Consider the following 16,666-nt stretch of genomic DNA (forward strand, 5'->3'; position numbering starts at 1 on the left):
GCTCATTATGCCGAGGCACAGAAGCAAGAATATTTATATCACTCCACACAAACATTCAATCATTCTCTGTAATTCTCCCTTACAAACAGACACGTGCCATCTCTTCATACACACAGTATCTGTGCCCAAGGCCTGTGTGATTATGACATTTGAATGGCAGGCCTGCCCTTTTCAGGTGGTGCTCACTGAGAGCTGCCCTTGTGAGAAGTCACAGTGCTTCCACTATAGATGACTAACACCGAAGATGAGACCCCTCTCTAACTCTGTGCCCTCCCACTGCCTTTCTCCCGTCTTCTTCAGCTCCTCTGCTTTCAGCCACTTCAACCCTGCTTCTTAGATCATTTTCTCTCTGTGGCTCCCATCCTGTGAACTCTGCCTAACTCAAGACGTGATGTGGTCTCTTCCAAGAATTCTTCACAGAAATTCTTGGATACCCAGTCTGGGCATGTAGCATTCATTTTCAGTTGGTGGGCTGCTTTTATGTCTAAATGTGAAAATTGAAATAGAATAAACATGACAGACGCTCAAAGTCTCAACACAGAAGAAATGAAGGTCTTTGCAGAGCAGAAAGCTTTATTTATCACTGTGCAGCTCAGTCATAGGAACCAACATAAAAGGCAATATCTGCATGAAAAGAAAGGCGGTATGATGATTTCTTTCCATGCAAATTTGTAAATTGGCCTACCTTTACTAACAAAAAGCTTTTGTTCTAGGAGATGGCTCACATCATCATTTCACTTCATATCTCGGAGAAAGAGAAAATGAAGCCTTCATCAGAGTATACTGTCTTCTCAAAAAACTTGCACAAACCTATATTATGGCTAAGTTTACTTGCTACATCATATTTTAATTTGGCTGTTAGAGACAGTATTTCAATAATCATTGAATCCTTTCTGGACTTTCATGACGTCATCAGACGTGGTTGCTGAGTGATACATGACCCGAGGCTCCATGACAGTGCTGAGACTGATCAAAGGACCCAATCACTCAAGTGAAGAGCCAGCTGCATCCATTTCAAAGTCTAGAAAAGAACTGAAAGCTTGTCGAAGAGACATCATTTAAACCAATTAGATAGATTTAGGGGTCTCAAACAGAATCTACTTTAGAGACATGTATCCTCAGCATATCTACATTTCAACTGAGTAAAACAATCTCATGTTTACTTAATCTCTGTTTTGTAGATGATCCGAAAGAGTGCGGGAGAGTTTCAGATGCTTTGGAAATCCAGAATATTGAAAAAAATAATGGAAGTGGCAATAGTAATTTTATTTCGTTCTCCGCCTGCCTTTCATGATAGCAATTGCCTTTGGATGTGTTACACTTTTGAAGTCTCATCTCTCTGATCCGTCCAACTTTCCTCACTGTTCCATTCTAAAGATGTGGGTTTCCATGGCGACAACTCCTCTTTGCAACACAAAGAGATGCAAGATAGCTTAATTGGTCACTACATCCATGAACTCCATGTCCTGTATATATGACTCATTGTGCACTAAAGACCTTTATCTACAAGACCCCACGTCCTGAGAGTACAGTGGCATATGTACGGCTTTGTGTCTCGATATTGAACAACACTGCTGTCATCGATGTCAACTTGTTAGGGCTAGGTTTAGTCATTTTTGCCAAAATCTCAAACACCAATATGCGCTTTCCTTTTACCCAAACCTGTCTTGCCAAAAGCCACCCTCCTTGAGCCTGGCTAGCTTACCAATCATTTAAGAATAATAGAGAGAAATAGATGACTAACTCTTCCTTCACAAACCACCACTATTCAAAAGGTCATACCTATTTGGATCTAGAGTCAGATCACAGGCAACTTCATCCTGACAGAGCTCCCGATTAATGCCAGATTCATTATTGTAGTGTTCATAATGCAAATAACATTATAGCGGTGTCTAGAATCCTGCTGACTCATACACACATATTGAGGAGATGACAATAATCATAGTTCAGTGAAGCATCCTGATATAAACCTGTGGGCTATAGTAGTTTTTTTTTTTCCACTTTTACTTTAAGAGAACGTGCTAACTTACTTACAATGACCAGGGTTAGGAGGTTTCTGTCCTTCAAACCCTATGTGAAAATGACAAATAGATACAAATACACTGGGTTGACCTGCAAAGCCAAGACACAGCTAATAAATTAATAATAAAATAAATATAGATGAAGTTGCTTCCTGAATTCCTGGGATGGATAGCTCACTACGCTGTCATTGCTCGACCCATGCTTTAAAGTCCTTCTTGGAGCTAAAAGTGGAAAAAGGAGTCCTGTGGAAGAGCACTGCAGAGGAGCGCTGTCATTTGGCTTTAGTCTACATGATGGAGCACGTAAAGCCACAGCACTCTTTCAGGAGGGTGAGTCCTGTCTTGGTGAGGGGCGAAGACGTCTGCTGAGCCCGGGTGGGTGCCCTTCTGGTTGGCATACCTGTAACACGGTACAGTGAACTGTGTTGTATTTATGTATTGCAAAAGACATCTACATCTGTGTGCACACATACATACACAGCAAGATCAATCACTGTATACTGTATAAATAAGTTCTGATAATTAATGCATTTATGGCAAAGATCATAAGTGCATATCCTGATGCATGCTTAATCAACCAACTAAGGAAATTCCTCAGAAACTGATTCTGTTCATCTGGAAGAAGCGAAACCCAAGTGACAGCAGAATGCAGGTTTCCCCAACTAGCTAAGACTGAAGAAGTCATTTGGACGAAACATTTCTCCCACTGAAAAACGCTGCATCCAGATGAACAGAATCTATTTTTTGGGAACATAAATACATACATTCTTCAGTCAGGTCTAAAGCACAGTCTCAGCACACCCATTTTCCATTTTATCAGTCGATACTTTCAAAAAAGACAACATTTCAGCTTTCATGACTGAATACCTGTCTTCTTCAGATTTCTTGGCAATTTGGACTTCAGAAAATCTGCCATTTCTTTATCTTCCTCTTTCTCCCTGTAAAAATGAATACACATGTAATACTACAATTACAAAGTAAAGCACAAAAAAATGACAAAGCTGTTATGACCTAAATTTCCCCCTGTTCCAGGAATATTAAAAAGAAAATCTTTTCCACAGGTATTCTTTCATTATCCGAAGCATCCTTAAAAATCAAGAAGGCTGGTTTTTACTAAAGCAGAGAGATGAAACATCCTCCCCAGACACCCACTAAATAAGCGAGCTAATGCACCTCTGGCAGTTAAGATTTCCTGGCAAAGGTTTCTATACGCTTAGTGCATATTAGTGAATGTCGCAGTCTCATTTTGTGTTATTTGAATACAGCCCAAATGCAAATAAGTGTATATAACTTGGATACTTGCAATGTTTATTGTATATGGATATATATCATATGTATTTAAAAGTGATATCTAATGAATTATATTCAGTTATATTACTATTAATGTCTCAAAGATAAAAACTCTCGGGTAAAGATCACAGAGAGATTTCTCCTGTGATAAACAGTCCTGATTTTATAAAAGTAAAGTAAAATAACAGAAGAGAGAGCTTTATATTTATGAGCATGGACAACGTGGCCTTGGGCGCTGTCACATGCATCCTCTCCTCTCTGCACCCATTAACGCACTGCCGTTCTCCTTCTTCGCGGCTCTCACCTTCCCAGCAGCCCTGCGGCTATTTCACAGCATGCCGTCAGCTGCCAGCAGAAAGCGCTGCTCAGACAAACTAACAGTGTTTTATACACTGTGAGATCAAACCTAGAAAACATGCTTATTATTCTACACGTGGTTGTCCACTCGCAGGCAACGTTAGATTTCAAGCTATGCAAATTAAATGTGAAATGTTTGAACCTGTGAGGATGAATATGCTACTCTGGTAGCAAATTCATCCTCACAGCAAAGCATCTGGGTCAACATTTTAAGATGCATTTATTTTCTATTGCTGCAAAATGGACAAACTGGAAGTCGATTACAGTAGATCTCAAAAACAACATGAACTATTTTGACCTATGGTAAGCCTGCTTTAAACTAATAAGCAATGATGATCCACTATGTGTCATTTCCACATCAGTTGGCTCATTAAACCTATTTCTTTCTTTCTTTCTTTTATTTTTTTTAAATCATCAGGAGCTCCCCTTGCAGAGCTCATTGATGCACCCTGACACATCTTTAATTGAAATGGCTCTCTGCTGTGCGCTCTGTGGGACCCTCTCTGGCAGCAACGCGCCTGAGGAAACATTCAACTTTTTTCATGGGGAGCAAAAGAACTCCTTTGTGGAGACATGCATATTTTGGATGCTGAACTGAGAGAAAAATTTATCAGCATTAGTGACTACTGAGGAGGTGCGAATCTGTGGCTTATCAGTCATTATGAAGATTTTAAGGAGGGATGAAAGATGAAAAAAAAACCATATCAAGCTTTTTTCCCTGCATCTACTTCCATGTGATCTGCATATGCATTTGTACTGCATTTTTAATGATTCACTCAGATTTCACGTGTGGAAGTGACCAAAGAACTCCAGTCTAGGCCATCTGTAAATGACTGAGATGAAAGCACACCTGAGACGTTCAAATTCAACATCATCCACGAGGAAATCTCTGGTCTCTACCAGCTTTTGGATCTGCTGTAGCAGCTCTTCCTCCTTCTGCCGGTCATCATTGGACTTGTCATTATCTGGAATAGCACGAAAGAAGACGACATCAGGACTATGTCCCACATTAGCTACTTTGAGTAATATGTTACTGTTTGTGCACGCAGATGAATGAACAGCTAACTATAATAACGCACATGCAAAAATTTTGATTGATCCTTCAGTTGACTTCAATCATTTATAGTTAAGAGTTAAAATGAAACCTATGGAAAAAGCAAGTCAGTACAAAGGCCAGAAGCAAAGGAAACACTTTATCAAGATCTTTAAAACAATGCACCTAACATTGGTTGAGTTCTTGATCAACCATCAGTGGCTACGTTATTTATTGTAAATTGTTTGCTTCATCTGTTAATAAAAAACAGCACTGCAGAGCAGGTTTGGAGAGTCGGATAAGATGTCCATAATTATTTTTGCATCCCTGTTGTTTACTTCCACTTGTTTATGCTAAGCCATAATAAAACTTTTAGATAAAGCATGAATATTAGAAATTTCCTGTCCAGCTGTTTGCCCTGGCTCTTTATGCTAACGTAGCTAAGCACTTGCTGGCTTCAGCTCCAAATGTGTGGTAGTGGAATTGATCTACTCATTCTGTTCTTGGCAACAGAGTGAACAAACCTATTCCCCAATATGTCATCATGATTTTGTTTGTTTGTTTGTTTGTTTGTTTGTTTGTTTGTTTTGGTCCAATAGCAGCAATCATGAACACCCAAAGGACTTCTACCTGGTATGGACACTAATTTGTGAAGCTCCTTCTTCAGACGAGTAATCTCTTTGCAGAGCTGAATGTCATCCATCCTGTTCAGGCATGATGGCGTAAAAGAAACACATGCACACATAAACAGAAAAAGAGCACTTATGTAAGCACTGCAGATGATGAAAATCACAGCACTTTTTACACTACATGTTCCAACATTACTTGTCAGTAACATATTTTGTTTTTACTAAAGGCTTTTTCTTGTTTTTTTCACATACATATTGCTTCATCCATATATATTGTTAAACAGAATTCATGGTCAGTAGTTTGCCAGGGTATAATGGTTAGGGTTATATTATTTAAAGACAAACCCACTTAAAGAGCTTATTAGACAAATACAGTTCTCATGTAGCCTGGGATAAAGACTAGTGACTCAGAGAATTGATTAATTCAGTCAGAGAAAGGCTTACTAATGGGACTTTACATCATCATTTAGCAGCAAACAGGTATTTGAAACTGATAGTGTCTCTGGAGTAAAAGCAAGCACTCAGTGCAAAATCCTCCAGGCTCTCCAGAGTTTGTGCATAAACCTTCATCCTGCCCCTGAATGTTCATGATGTTCAGCAAGGCCATTACCATCATTACCATCAGCAAGGAGTCATCGTTTGTAATTACCATCTCACTGGGAAATGAGATAATGACCTCATCAAGACATATGGACTTCTTAAGCAACCATTTTCTGTCATGGCAAAAAATAAAAAGAACTGTGCCTGCTGAACAAAAAACCAAAAACATCTTCACCATACACGAAGCACTACTGAATCCCTGGTTGCCATGTCAATAAAATGAGAAAGAGAAATATAATGTGGTCATCATTATCGTCTGGCCTCAACCCCTGCGAGACGCTGTCGATGACCCTTAAAAGTAGATTTATGGGGATGGACGACCGTATTCAAGAGTAAATTCTTGCTTCACTCCTGAATAGGAAAAAAATGAAATTCAAACAGAGAAAGCTTGTTATTGATCTTATATTTAACAAAGGAGGTGACACAATCTTTCTGAGCAGAAATCCCTGAAGCAGGTCTGAGCCAGATAGCCGTTCTCTGTTTCAGTGACCCTTCACAGAATCAGTGTGAGTGGATCATTACTGATAGTGAAGAGGGATGGAAGCCCCTCCGTGCCTTGCTTGTCAAGCAAGAGACCATCGCATGAACTCTGTATCCTATGAACAGACTTTTATTACAAACCACACACATACACACAGAAAAGGCTACACACACATTCATACATATTACACACATTCATCACTGTCAATAGAAAAAGAGACTCAACGCCACACTTGTCTACCTGTTATGTCAGATCCCATCCTTACATGAGCATCTGATAAAATGGCCAATGGCCAAGAGATGGCGATTTGGAATGGAAACGTAACTTATTAGACAAATAAATAAATAAATAAATAAATAAATCCTGGTATTTGTTTGCATGAGGACCCCTGAAAAAATCTGCTTCAGATTGCTACTCTAGTCTACATGTCCTCCTTATCCACTCTTTCGGTCTTTCAGTCTCCCATTTTTCCATTCGCTTGACTCTTGCTTGCTACTCCACACACGTCACTCCTCGCATTCCCCCTGCCATCTGAGCAGGGCAATTGCCTATCTTCCAGAGGAGTATATGAATAAATATCCATGTATTAGCCAGCTTTGTGGAAGCTGCAGTGGAGCCATTGAAATTGTAATGGGGGTAGTTTAGGGTGTAGCTGATGGGAATTACAGACAAAAAAATTAGAGGAATTATGCCTGAGGTTTTATTTCTGAAACGTGTCCTAAATGATTACACTGCTCTTAATAGGGAAAGCATCACTGCAAATATTATAGGTTGTTTAATTTTTGCACTCATTAAAAACTCTGAATCCTTTATCTTCTTCAGATTTACTACAGAATCTACAAGTTGCCCTCCAGGACTGATGAAGAAAATCAAAAAATTGATTTCAAATAACATTGAGGTGCATTTGAAGCATCTACACTAAAAATGTACACAGTCATCAAGTTTCAAAACTGACTTCTACAAATCTAATTTAAAATTCTAGTACATCCTAGTAAGTAAATTCATGCCACTCGATCAATCAGTTAATTTTTTTTAGCAACATTTGAAGGGTAAGTTTGGATAGATTGCCATGGAAATTTGGTTTTAAAATGTTTATGCATCAGCAAAAATAGGCCCTAGATTACAAATGCATGTTAACGTAATATTAGCATGATAACAAAGTGTCAACATCACGCTCAAAGGCAATCCTAACCACATCTCAGGCAGACCATTTTCAAAGCTGTGCAGCTTCTGAAAAGAGCCCAAGATGGATATTTACACTCATGCACCACTGTGCAACCTTCTTGCTCTTATTTTTCTGCTTTGCAGAATACAGAAAGTGCACATTCTTGAATAAGTGACTGCTCTCGGTGCAAATTGTGGCACGATGTACAAAACAAAAAGTATATAAATAACTTTACATCGTCCTCTTTTTTATAGGCTTACCATTATACTCAGTGTAATTATCTATTAGATGTAGATTTAAAAAAAGACCCTACTTGTCAATTGTAAGGTTCGATTTCTCATTTTTACACACCTAGTGGTAAAGATTTAACAATAACACAGTTGGATCTCAATTTTTCATGCATTAATTTTACCTTCTGTTGTGCAATTTTAAGCATAATAATACTGACAAAATAAATCATCTGCCAGCTCAACTAAAATCTAACAAGCAATGAATTTTCACACCCACAGCAAACAATGATTTTAAGTCCTCACATGTATCTGAGCTCTGACTCTCTCCTAACCAGGACATCCCTGATCCTCTCAATCTTAAAGAGCTCCCGCTCGATGTCATCCACGGTGATGGTGGAGTCTGCCATGGACACCACGTCGTCCTCTGAAAGAGAGACAGCGAGAGACTTAGTCTTTCTGAACGTTGGACAAAAGACCACACACTGGAAAAAAATACAACATTCCTAACAAGGCATTTAGATTATAGACTCTTCAGTAGGTTAAAACAAGCCACACACAGATTAGTGATGTGTGCACACTTTTGAAGATGATCTACTGTGGCATTTCAGAACCATAACGCATATGAATTTGCATTTTAAACTGTATAAACAGCTGAAGCAGAAACTGCTGCTAGATGAGCAGAAGAGCAGAGTGTCACAGCCAAATTACCATGTGTCAGCAGCTGGCACAACTTGCATGGCTGTCGCCCCCACACACACATAACTGCATACACACAAACACTTTACAGTTTTTGCTCGTTGCTTGAACATTATAAACCCATGCTTATACTAAAGTAACACAACTTGAAGCTTTTGTTACCATACCTCAAACACATGTACCCATACCTTAAACAAAAGTGCTGCTTTGCACTCTGGTTGCAATTATGCAACACACTTACTCCTTTATGCAACACACATGGTCCTGCATGCTACACTCTATTTCATACATAAGACACTTCGTTCAAAAATGAAATTTCAGGGTGCCATTTGGAAAACACATGTATCCAAAATACAAAACACATCGGGTAATTGCAACCACTCAAATATACACCTGAAGGCACTTACTTGCAAAACTGAACACCAATTAGCCAACCACAAAAAGCCCTCAGTTTAGCCATTTCAAGAACTTTGCAAGCATGGATGGAGGGAGAGCAAGAGGAAGAGGAGGAGGAGGTCAAAGAGGCCATGCACGGACCCATATTTCTGATGATATAAGAGCAACTTTGGTGGACCATGTCATCAACCACGGCCTGACTATGAGGGAAGCTGGGCAGAGAGTCCACCCACATCTAAGCTGTTTCACAGTGGCATCTGTAATAAGAAAATTCCGACTAGAAAACAGGTCTGTCTTCATCTCACTGCCTTCTACTCTACTCAGATGGTTTTTATAGTACTGTTCTACAGTTACCATATCAAGTGTACAGGGTATTGCAGGGTGCTAATGCTCCTTTTGCAGCCAAAGTGGTAGTTTCTGTGAAACATACCATGATTACTTATATTGAAGTACAGTGTTGTACAGTGGATGATACAGTATATACAGTAAAGTACTGTAAGAAAAATAAGCAAACCAATGACAATATGTGGTTGTATTTCTCTAGAATGACTCGAAGACCTTCTGGGGGAGGACGCCAACGCCTGTTCACACAACGGCAGGAACTTGCCGTTGTGGACCTAGTGAGGGCAGACAATGCTATCCGTCTCCACCAGCTACGAAAGCAAATACTTGCAGACAGGCAAGTGTTCAACAACATAAACCATGTGAGCATCACCACCATCAGACGCATCTTGGGAAAACACAGCATCACCATGAAGCAACTCTACAGAGTACCATTTGAGAGGAACAGTGACAGGGTCAAAGGACTTCGAGCTGAATATGTACCATATCAGTACCACATGAATACATTCTGAGAGCTACACAGGTACCCGTGTGATGGGGTGAGGGTTCTGTATGTGTAGCACTGTAGTACAGTAATATGTTCTCTCTTTTTTTTTTTTTTTTTTTTTTTTTTTTTTTTTACAGAGAATCTTGGCCATGGATGGAGCTGCACAGCCTCATGAATTCATTTTCATTGATGAAGCTGGATTCGACCTGTGCAAAACAAGACGACGGGGTCGTAATGTAATTGGCCAAAGGGCAATTGTGCACGTTCCAGGGCAGCGCGGGGGAAATATCACATTGTGTGCCGCCATAAGCCTTCGACGGCTTCTGCATCATCATGCAAAACTAGGTCCATACAATAGCCAACATATACTCACATTTCTAGATCTCCATGATATAGTTGTACAGAACAGACCAGATCAGCCCAGGTTTGTGGTGATATGGGATAATGTCAGTTTCCATCGGGCTGCTCTGGTCCAGGCCTGGTTCTCCAACCACAGTCAACTTGAAGTGGTATGCTTGCCCCCTTACTCACCATTTTTAAACCCTATAGAGGAATTTTTTTCGGCTTGGAGATGGCGTGTATATGACCGCCAACTACATGCCTGCATGCCTCTTCTGCAGGCAATGGAACAGGCCTGCGGCGACATTCAGGTGACAGCAATCCATGGATGGTTTTGACATGGAAGAGGATATTTTCCCCGGTGCCCAGCGGGAGAAGACATTGCTTGCGATGTTGATGAGGTCCTGTGGCCAGACCCCAACAGACGGCGGGATCCATGAGCCCACGTATGCACAATTGTCATGATTTTTTGTTTACAGTATAGTGTTTTTTCTATTACTGTATTATGGGTTGTTTTTTTTGTTTTTGTTTTTTTGCTTTATCTGAATTCATGGTACTGCAATGTACAATATTGAGTAGGCCTATTTGCTTTTTTGGTTGTTTGCAAATGTGTCTCCTGAAAATATGCCTTCTGAATGAACAATGGAAATCAAAGACTGCAGTGCTTTATATAAAGTAGACTAGTGTGTTCCCCCTGCTCTGTAGGTGTTTGCATATGATGCAAGTATGTGTCATTTTGTCAACAGAGTTACATTTTGACAAAGGAATGTTAGGTTTTGATAGCAGAGTTTAGGTTTTGAGAGTAGAGTTTCAATTTGGTGCAGATGTGAATGGTATATTTCCCAGTGTTGTGTCATGTTTACTTGTGTTTAGGGTTTTGGCACAATGAGCAAAGTTTTGCAAAATGTGTTCAGGCAACGGGCAAAAACTGTAATTGCATGATGCGTTGGGCCAGGAAGTAAGGCAGTAAAGCTGTCAACCCCTTCCACTGCAGTTTTGTTTACACTGCCATGTTGTGCTGTACAAAGTCTCTAACTGCCTGTCACAATGCATAAAGAAAAAAAACCATTCTATTCCATGTTGTTATATTTAATGTTTATTAGTAATATTTCACATCATTTTTTAATTTTGCAGTTGCCTGCTTTTAGAATTTCCACATGTGCTGTTCATAAATAAAATTTACAATCTGTGGTATGTGACTATGTGATATCCTTGTTTTGCATAGACTAGAATACACGTACAACATTTAATACTTTTGTGTGTGCTGTGCTTTAAAGACATTTAATAATTAACTGCTGGCCGCAAAATAACTTACAATGAACGCTAATAGGAAGGAACAATGAAACAATTCTCAAATTATTTTTACAACATGCTGAATTTGTGGCATGTTGTAGCACAGAGATCCTTGATAACTTCCAACAAAAGCCTGATGGCTGATATATAAATAAAAAATAAATAAAGCACGGCTGTGAGGAAAAACACTTTAAGGGTGTTTATTTTGCATAGTTTGCCCACCAGAGGGCATTCTGTAACTTCCTTGCTGGCCACGCTTGTGGAAATGTAAACATAACAACCAGTTGGTCTGAGTAAATGGTCTGTAGCGCTTTACTTGGTCCTAAGGACCCCAAAGCGCTTTACACTATACACAATCATCCACCCACTGGTGATGGCAAGCTACAGTGTAGCCACAGCCACCCTGGGGCGCACTGACAGAGGCGAGGCTGCCGGACACTGGGGCCACCGGGCCCTCTGACCACCACCAGTAGGCATCGGGCGAAGTGTCTTGCCCAAGGACACAACGGCCGACGCTGTGGGAGCTGGGGCTCGAACCGGCAACCTTCCGATTACAAGACGAACGCCCAACTCTTGAGCCACGATCGCCCCATAGCCACGATCGCCCCCAGTAAAGTCGCAGAGCTCTATTGTTTTATTGGCACTTGTTGTGACAATAAAACAAGTTAATTTTTGAATTGCACTGTTATAATATCTTAGCAAGGAGTCATATTCAGTATCTTATTATTACTCCTATCCTATTCCAGTGTTTTTATAAACATATAATAAATATAATAATAAAGGTTATCTTATAACTAACATAATAAATGTTGGATTTCAGGTGTCTGAAAGAAATAAGAAGTAATTGGCCAACATATCAGCTTGTTAAATCACCAAATATCAGTACAGGTATCAGTCTAAATAATCTGACATCTGTCAGGCTCTAGATTTATCATAAGAAATCAACTGTTAAAACATTAACCCACAATAAAAAATTGCAAAACTTGCTGAAAATAGACACAATCTGTCCCAAAGCATCCAGAAAATTTTGTGTGGTACAAAAAGACAGTACTTCATTGAGAGCAGCTGCTGTACACTGTGAGCAGCAGAAGCAGCTTCACTGAACTCAACCAATAAGCAGCTGCTAATTCAAACATTAAACTGCAACAAATTTCTATCAAAACATTTATTTTAGCATGTAGATCAGAAAACACAGGGAAAAACCTAATACAAATCGAAGCTGACCTTTTTAAAAGTAGATGGCTGAAGACCGACAATGACAGCTACTGTGACTTTATAACTGAAACAGGTCACCTCTTGTCTTGAGTTGTTCCTTTTATCAGTGTAGCGGTGCTGGACACCTGTCACTTCCCTGCAGCGAGCAGCCTTACATTATGGGCTGAGAGGAACACAGCCAGGGAGATACCACTTCTGACAGTCTGTCCCTGTTACCTCCCGAGGTCATTAAAGTCTTTCTATATACACACCATCACTCAGTGGAGCTTTATTATGGAATCTCTATTCAAGCCTCAATTAGCCCTGGGGTGGGGCAGAGCTGTCTAGGTTCAAAGTGCAGTAAAAACACTTATTCTGCACTAGTCTGACAAAAAAGCAGAATAGAAATTCAAACTCCAGGGTGACTTCAGGGTAAAAGCATTAACCATACTTCACGATAACTGCAGGTTTACATGGACTCACATTGCTATGAAAGATTAGCTTGTTTTGTTTTGTTTTTTGCTGCATAAGAGACATCTGTGCGACATCACAGATGTGCGACTGGTCTTTTGTGTTTCAATATAATCATTTTTTCCCCCAGCAATTTGGTTCTACTGTCTTACTTAAAAACTGTAAAAACTAGAAATTTGTGTCATGAGGTTTCAAGAAAAGCATTTTGACCTTTGAGCCAGTGTGCTTTCTCACTTTATTTCCAACTATAGAGAATAGGAACTACTCTGACTGTCTATGGAGCCAGTAGGCAATTAGCTCAGCTTATAGCTAACACTTGAAGCGCAGGGAAATCAGTGTTTAACTGAAGCAATCTGTTTCAGTCTCTTTACCTGCTGTGCCAACTGTGCTCTTCTTGTTATCAAAATTACAGACATGAAATGTCTGCAGTAAAAAGGTGACAATGGATTGTAAAAAAATTAAGTTAAGTGTTCAACCTGTTTTTTCATCTTTTTGACATGGTCACAGCAGTGTGTGCATTTTTCCAAACATTTAGTGAGGCCATTAGCTTTAAGTTAGAAAGCTTTATTGTGGCATGATCGGAGGACTTCACACTTAGTTTTGGGGGTTTAGGTTTCAGTTAGGTGTAGGTAAGTGTTCAGTTTTGGTTCTTAGATGGGATATATAAGGTTTAGATATGGGGATTAAAAAGTGTGTTATTATGGCATAGAGGCAAGTGAAAGAAAAACAAAATAGTCGCTAACAGGACACAGCAGAGTATTTAATCAGCTGGTCACCTGGGTTTTACATAAATGAAATTCACTACTCTGCTGAACTTTCAGAAATCTACACTCCTACCTTGAGAGCTTCCCAGTCTCTCAGTCATTTTCAAACACTGTTTAAAACCTACTTATTCTCACTCTCTTTCAATTCTAGTTGAACAGGGCACTCTGACTTGTATTAACACAGCCTTATTTACTTTATTTGATCATTTTTAGTGTATATTTACTGTTGATGTAGTGATGTATGAATACAGTACAGCACTTTGGTCAGCTGACATTATTTTAAAATAAGCTACAAAAATAAAACTGACTTGTCACAAAAAGACATTGCAGCCACTTTGAAGATAAATATTACAGACAATTCACTACATGTATGCCTACTCTGGTATTGGCCAGAGGGGCCGATGGCGCGATATGGCAGCCTCGCTTCTGTCAGTCGGCCCCAGGGCAGCTGTGGCTACAACTGTAGCTTGCCTCCACCAGTGTGTGAATGTGAGAGTGAATGAACAGTGGAATTGTACAGCGCTTTGAGGTTCTCGAAAAGCGCTATATAAATGCAATCCATTATTATTATTATTATTATTATTATTACTCAAAAACTCGCTGAAGCTTCTTTTTTAAACACGATTATGGATTTTCCTATCTGGGTTAAACACTATAATGTGTCCTGATGTCGTGGAAAACTTTTGGGTTGCTTTTGTAGTGTGCTTTGGGTCATTATCCATTTGCACTGTGAAGTGTGTCCAGTTAGTTTAGCAGCATTTGGACAAATCTGAGCAGAGAGTATAGCCCTGCACACTTCAGAAATCATCCTGTTACTTCTGTCAGGAGTCACATCATCAAAAAACACTCGTAACCTGATCCCACTGGCGTTACAAGCCCAAGCCATAACACTGCCTCCACCATGTTTGACAGATGATGCGGTATACTTTGGATCAAAGATGTACTTTTCTTTTTGCATCATTATAGTGCAAAAAAGGACTTCTTTTCAGAACTGCACAGTGTCTTTTACATTTTTTCCTGACAAAACCTAATTTGGTCTTCCTGTTCTCATATATAAGCAGTGGTGTGCACCTCGTTGTAAACCCTCTGTATTTCCATTTGTGATCGTGGGCCTTTACAATGGTACGTCCACCTGTTGACTTGGTTAAATGTTGTGAAGTTTTTTTTCTCAACCATGGAAATTTCTCTGTCACTATGAATAAGGATTTTCCCATCTGTTTTTAACACTGTATCGTATCCTGAGGTCAGATCTATTATTACATGGGTTGTTAACAAGTCAAATGCACTTTGAATTATATCAGTAGACACAATATGCTCTGCTGCAAAGGCTCTCTAAGACAAGTAATTTTGCCACTGAGCAGTTATGACTCATCACTCGACTTCCTTTACACCTTCTCTCCGTTCTCTCACTCTCACTGCTAGTGTTTCTCATCTGCCTTTGCTTCGCCTCACTCTGTATCTCTCCTACTCTGCCCTGCCCTTCTTTTCATCTAAACCCCTAAAGATGTGAATTAAATTATGAGCTCAGTTTTACTCTTTTCTTTGACTCCAACTTTCTCTCTTACAGATCAGCCTGATTAGAGACCCCAAGGCAAACACAGAGGAGAGAGGGGTGGGAAAATCATTTAGTTTAGAGGAAAAACATAGAGGGCTTAACAGAGAGTCTGCAATAAAAAAAGACATTACAATAAAAAAATAAAAATAAAAACAGAAATGCTGCTAATTAACAGTTAAAGTCACTTTCCTTGAAAATAAATTTTCACTTGCCTTTTTTTCCATTCATTATTTGAGTACTAGACTGTTATTCAGACAAATCAAGTCACTGGGCATTATTAATGATTATTAAAAATTGAATTAATGTCATAATGAGGCATAAATGAGTTATCTTTTTAGTTACTAATAGATGATGCCAGCGTCCTGCCAAGACCCACATGTGGGCTATTATTCCTTATTTGAATAGCTGGTCTCTAAGTAACCTCACCTTACTTTTAATTAAGCAAGGAAACAAACAGGCACACACACACACACACACACACACACACACACACACACACACACACACACACACACACACACACACACACACACACAATGGACACCTGTGGATTCTTGACATTTTCTGAGCTGCAGCTTGTTCTGCTACTGGATAAATACATTGATCTGATCTATCAGTGCTGAAAACACTCCCAATTAATTGTTAGGGCCTATTATTGTGTGTTTTACAAATTTACCCATATATTTAGATTACATAGTTGTATAAACACAAGAAATAAACTTTACATAATGCATGTTTGTTAAACGAGGAACGTATGCTAATAAGCGCAAAATGATATAAATATATTCAAAGACAATGCTGTTTTTTAATATGCTCGATACATTAAATTATTACATTTAATCTGTTTTTTTTCCTTTTGTGTGTGTACAAAGCTAATGAGGTCACCACAAGTTCACCGAACAGTTAAGACAGGAGATACTATTTGTAGCAATGCAATGCTAATGAGAACATTTCACACTAAAACCAGAATGCACAGAATTTAGTAATGCTGCAGTAAACTCAAAACACATACACACTTAAGACGTCATTTAAACGTGACTGACATTATCGAAAAGTAATTATAAACCAGCAATTGTTTACTAGATAACCTGCATTGTGGGTGTCTCTGCTCCATTCAGTGCGCTCCAGTGAACCGTACTGATGCTTCTTATCCATCGGTCCAACAGCTGCTCCTCTATTCTCTGTGCTTCCAATCGCAGAGGCTGGGGAACAGCAAAGACAGCTACAGGGGAGGGTCTCGCAGTTGTTGTGCTTCATTAAGTCATCGCCAGTCAGTCAACAACCTGCTGAGGCAGAGACAGCGAGATGCTTCAGTGATCTCCA

At 39.5% G+C, this 16,666-nt stretch overlaps 1 protein-coding gene across 1 annotated transcript; it reads right to left on the bottom strand.

The window, feature by feature from the left end:
• Positions 1–2,106: 2,106 nt before the first annotated feature.
• pik3r6a (phosphoinositide-3-kinase, regulatory subunit 6a) lies at positions 2,107–16,557 on the bottom strand. The gene is made up of 6 exons (XM_080881006.1): positions 16,432–16,557; positions 8,110–8,230; positions 5,332–5,405; positions 4,519–4,633; positions 2,889–2,959; positions 2,107–2,421 (listed from the first exon to the last, which is right to left on the bottom strand). Exons 1-6 carry the CDS (start codon positions 16,496–16,498, stop codon positions 2,309–2,311), a joined length of 561 nt encoding a protein of 186 aa, XP_080737132.1. The 5' UTR covers positions 16,499–16,557; the 3' UTR covers positions 2,107–2,308.
• Between the last annotated feature and the right edge of the window lie 109 nt (positions 16,558–16,666).

Source organism: Rhamphochromis sp. 'chilingali' (assembly GCF_963969265.1).
Source record: "Rhamphochromis sp. 'chilingali' genome assembly, chromosome: 4".
Classification (NCBI taxonomy): Eukaryota; Metazoa; Chordata; class Actinopteri; order Cichliformes; family Cichlidae; genus Rhamphochromis; species Rhamphochromis sp. 'chilingali'.

Coding starts and splice junctions, on each gene's coding strand:
- pik3r6a (XM_080881006.1), bottom strand. CDS start 16,498: ATGGATAAGAAGCATCAGTACGGTTCACTGGAGCGCACTGAATGGAGC. Junction 4,634..5,331: donor CAAATTAGTGTCCATACCAG/GTAGAAGTCCTT, acceptor GTGCTATTCCAG/ATAATGACAAGTCCAATGAT. Junction 2,960..4,518: donor GTTGAATTTGAACGTCTCAG/GTGTGCTTTCAT, acceptor TCATTTTTACAG/GGAGAAAGAGGAAGATAAAG.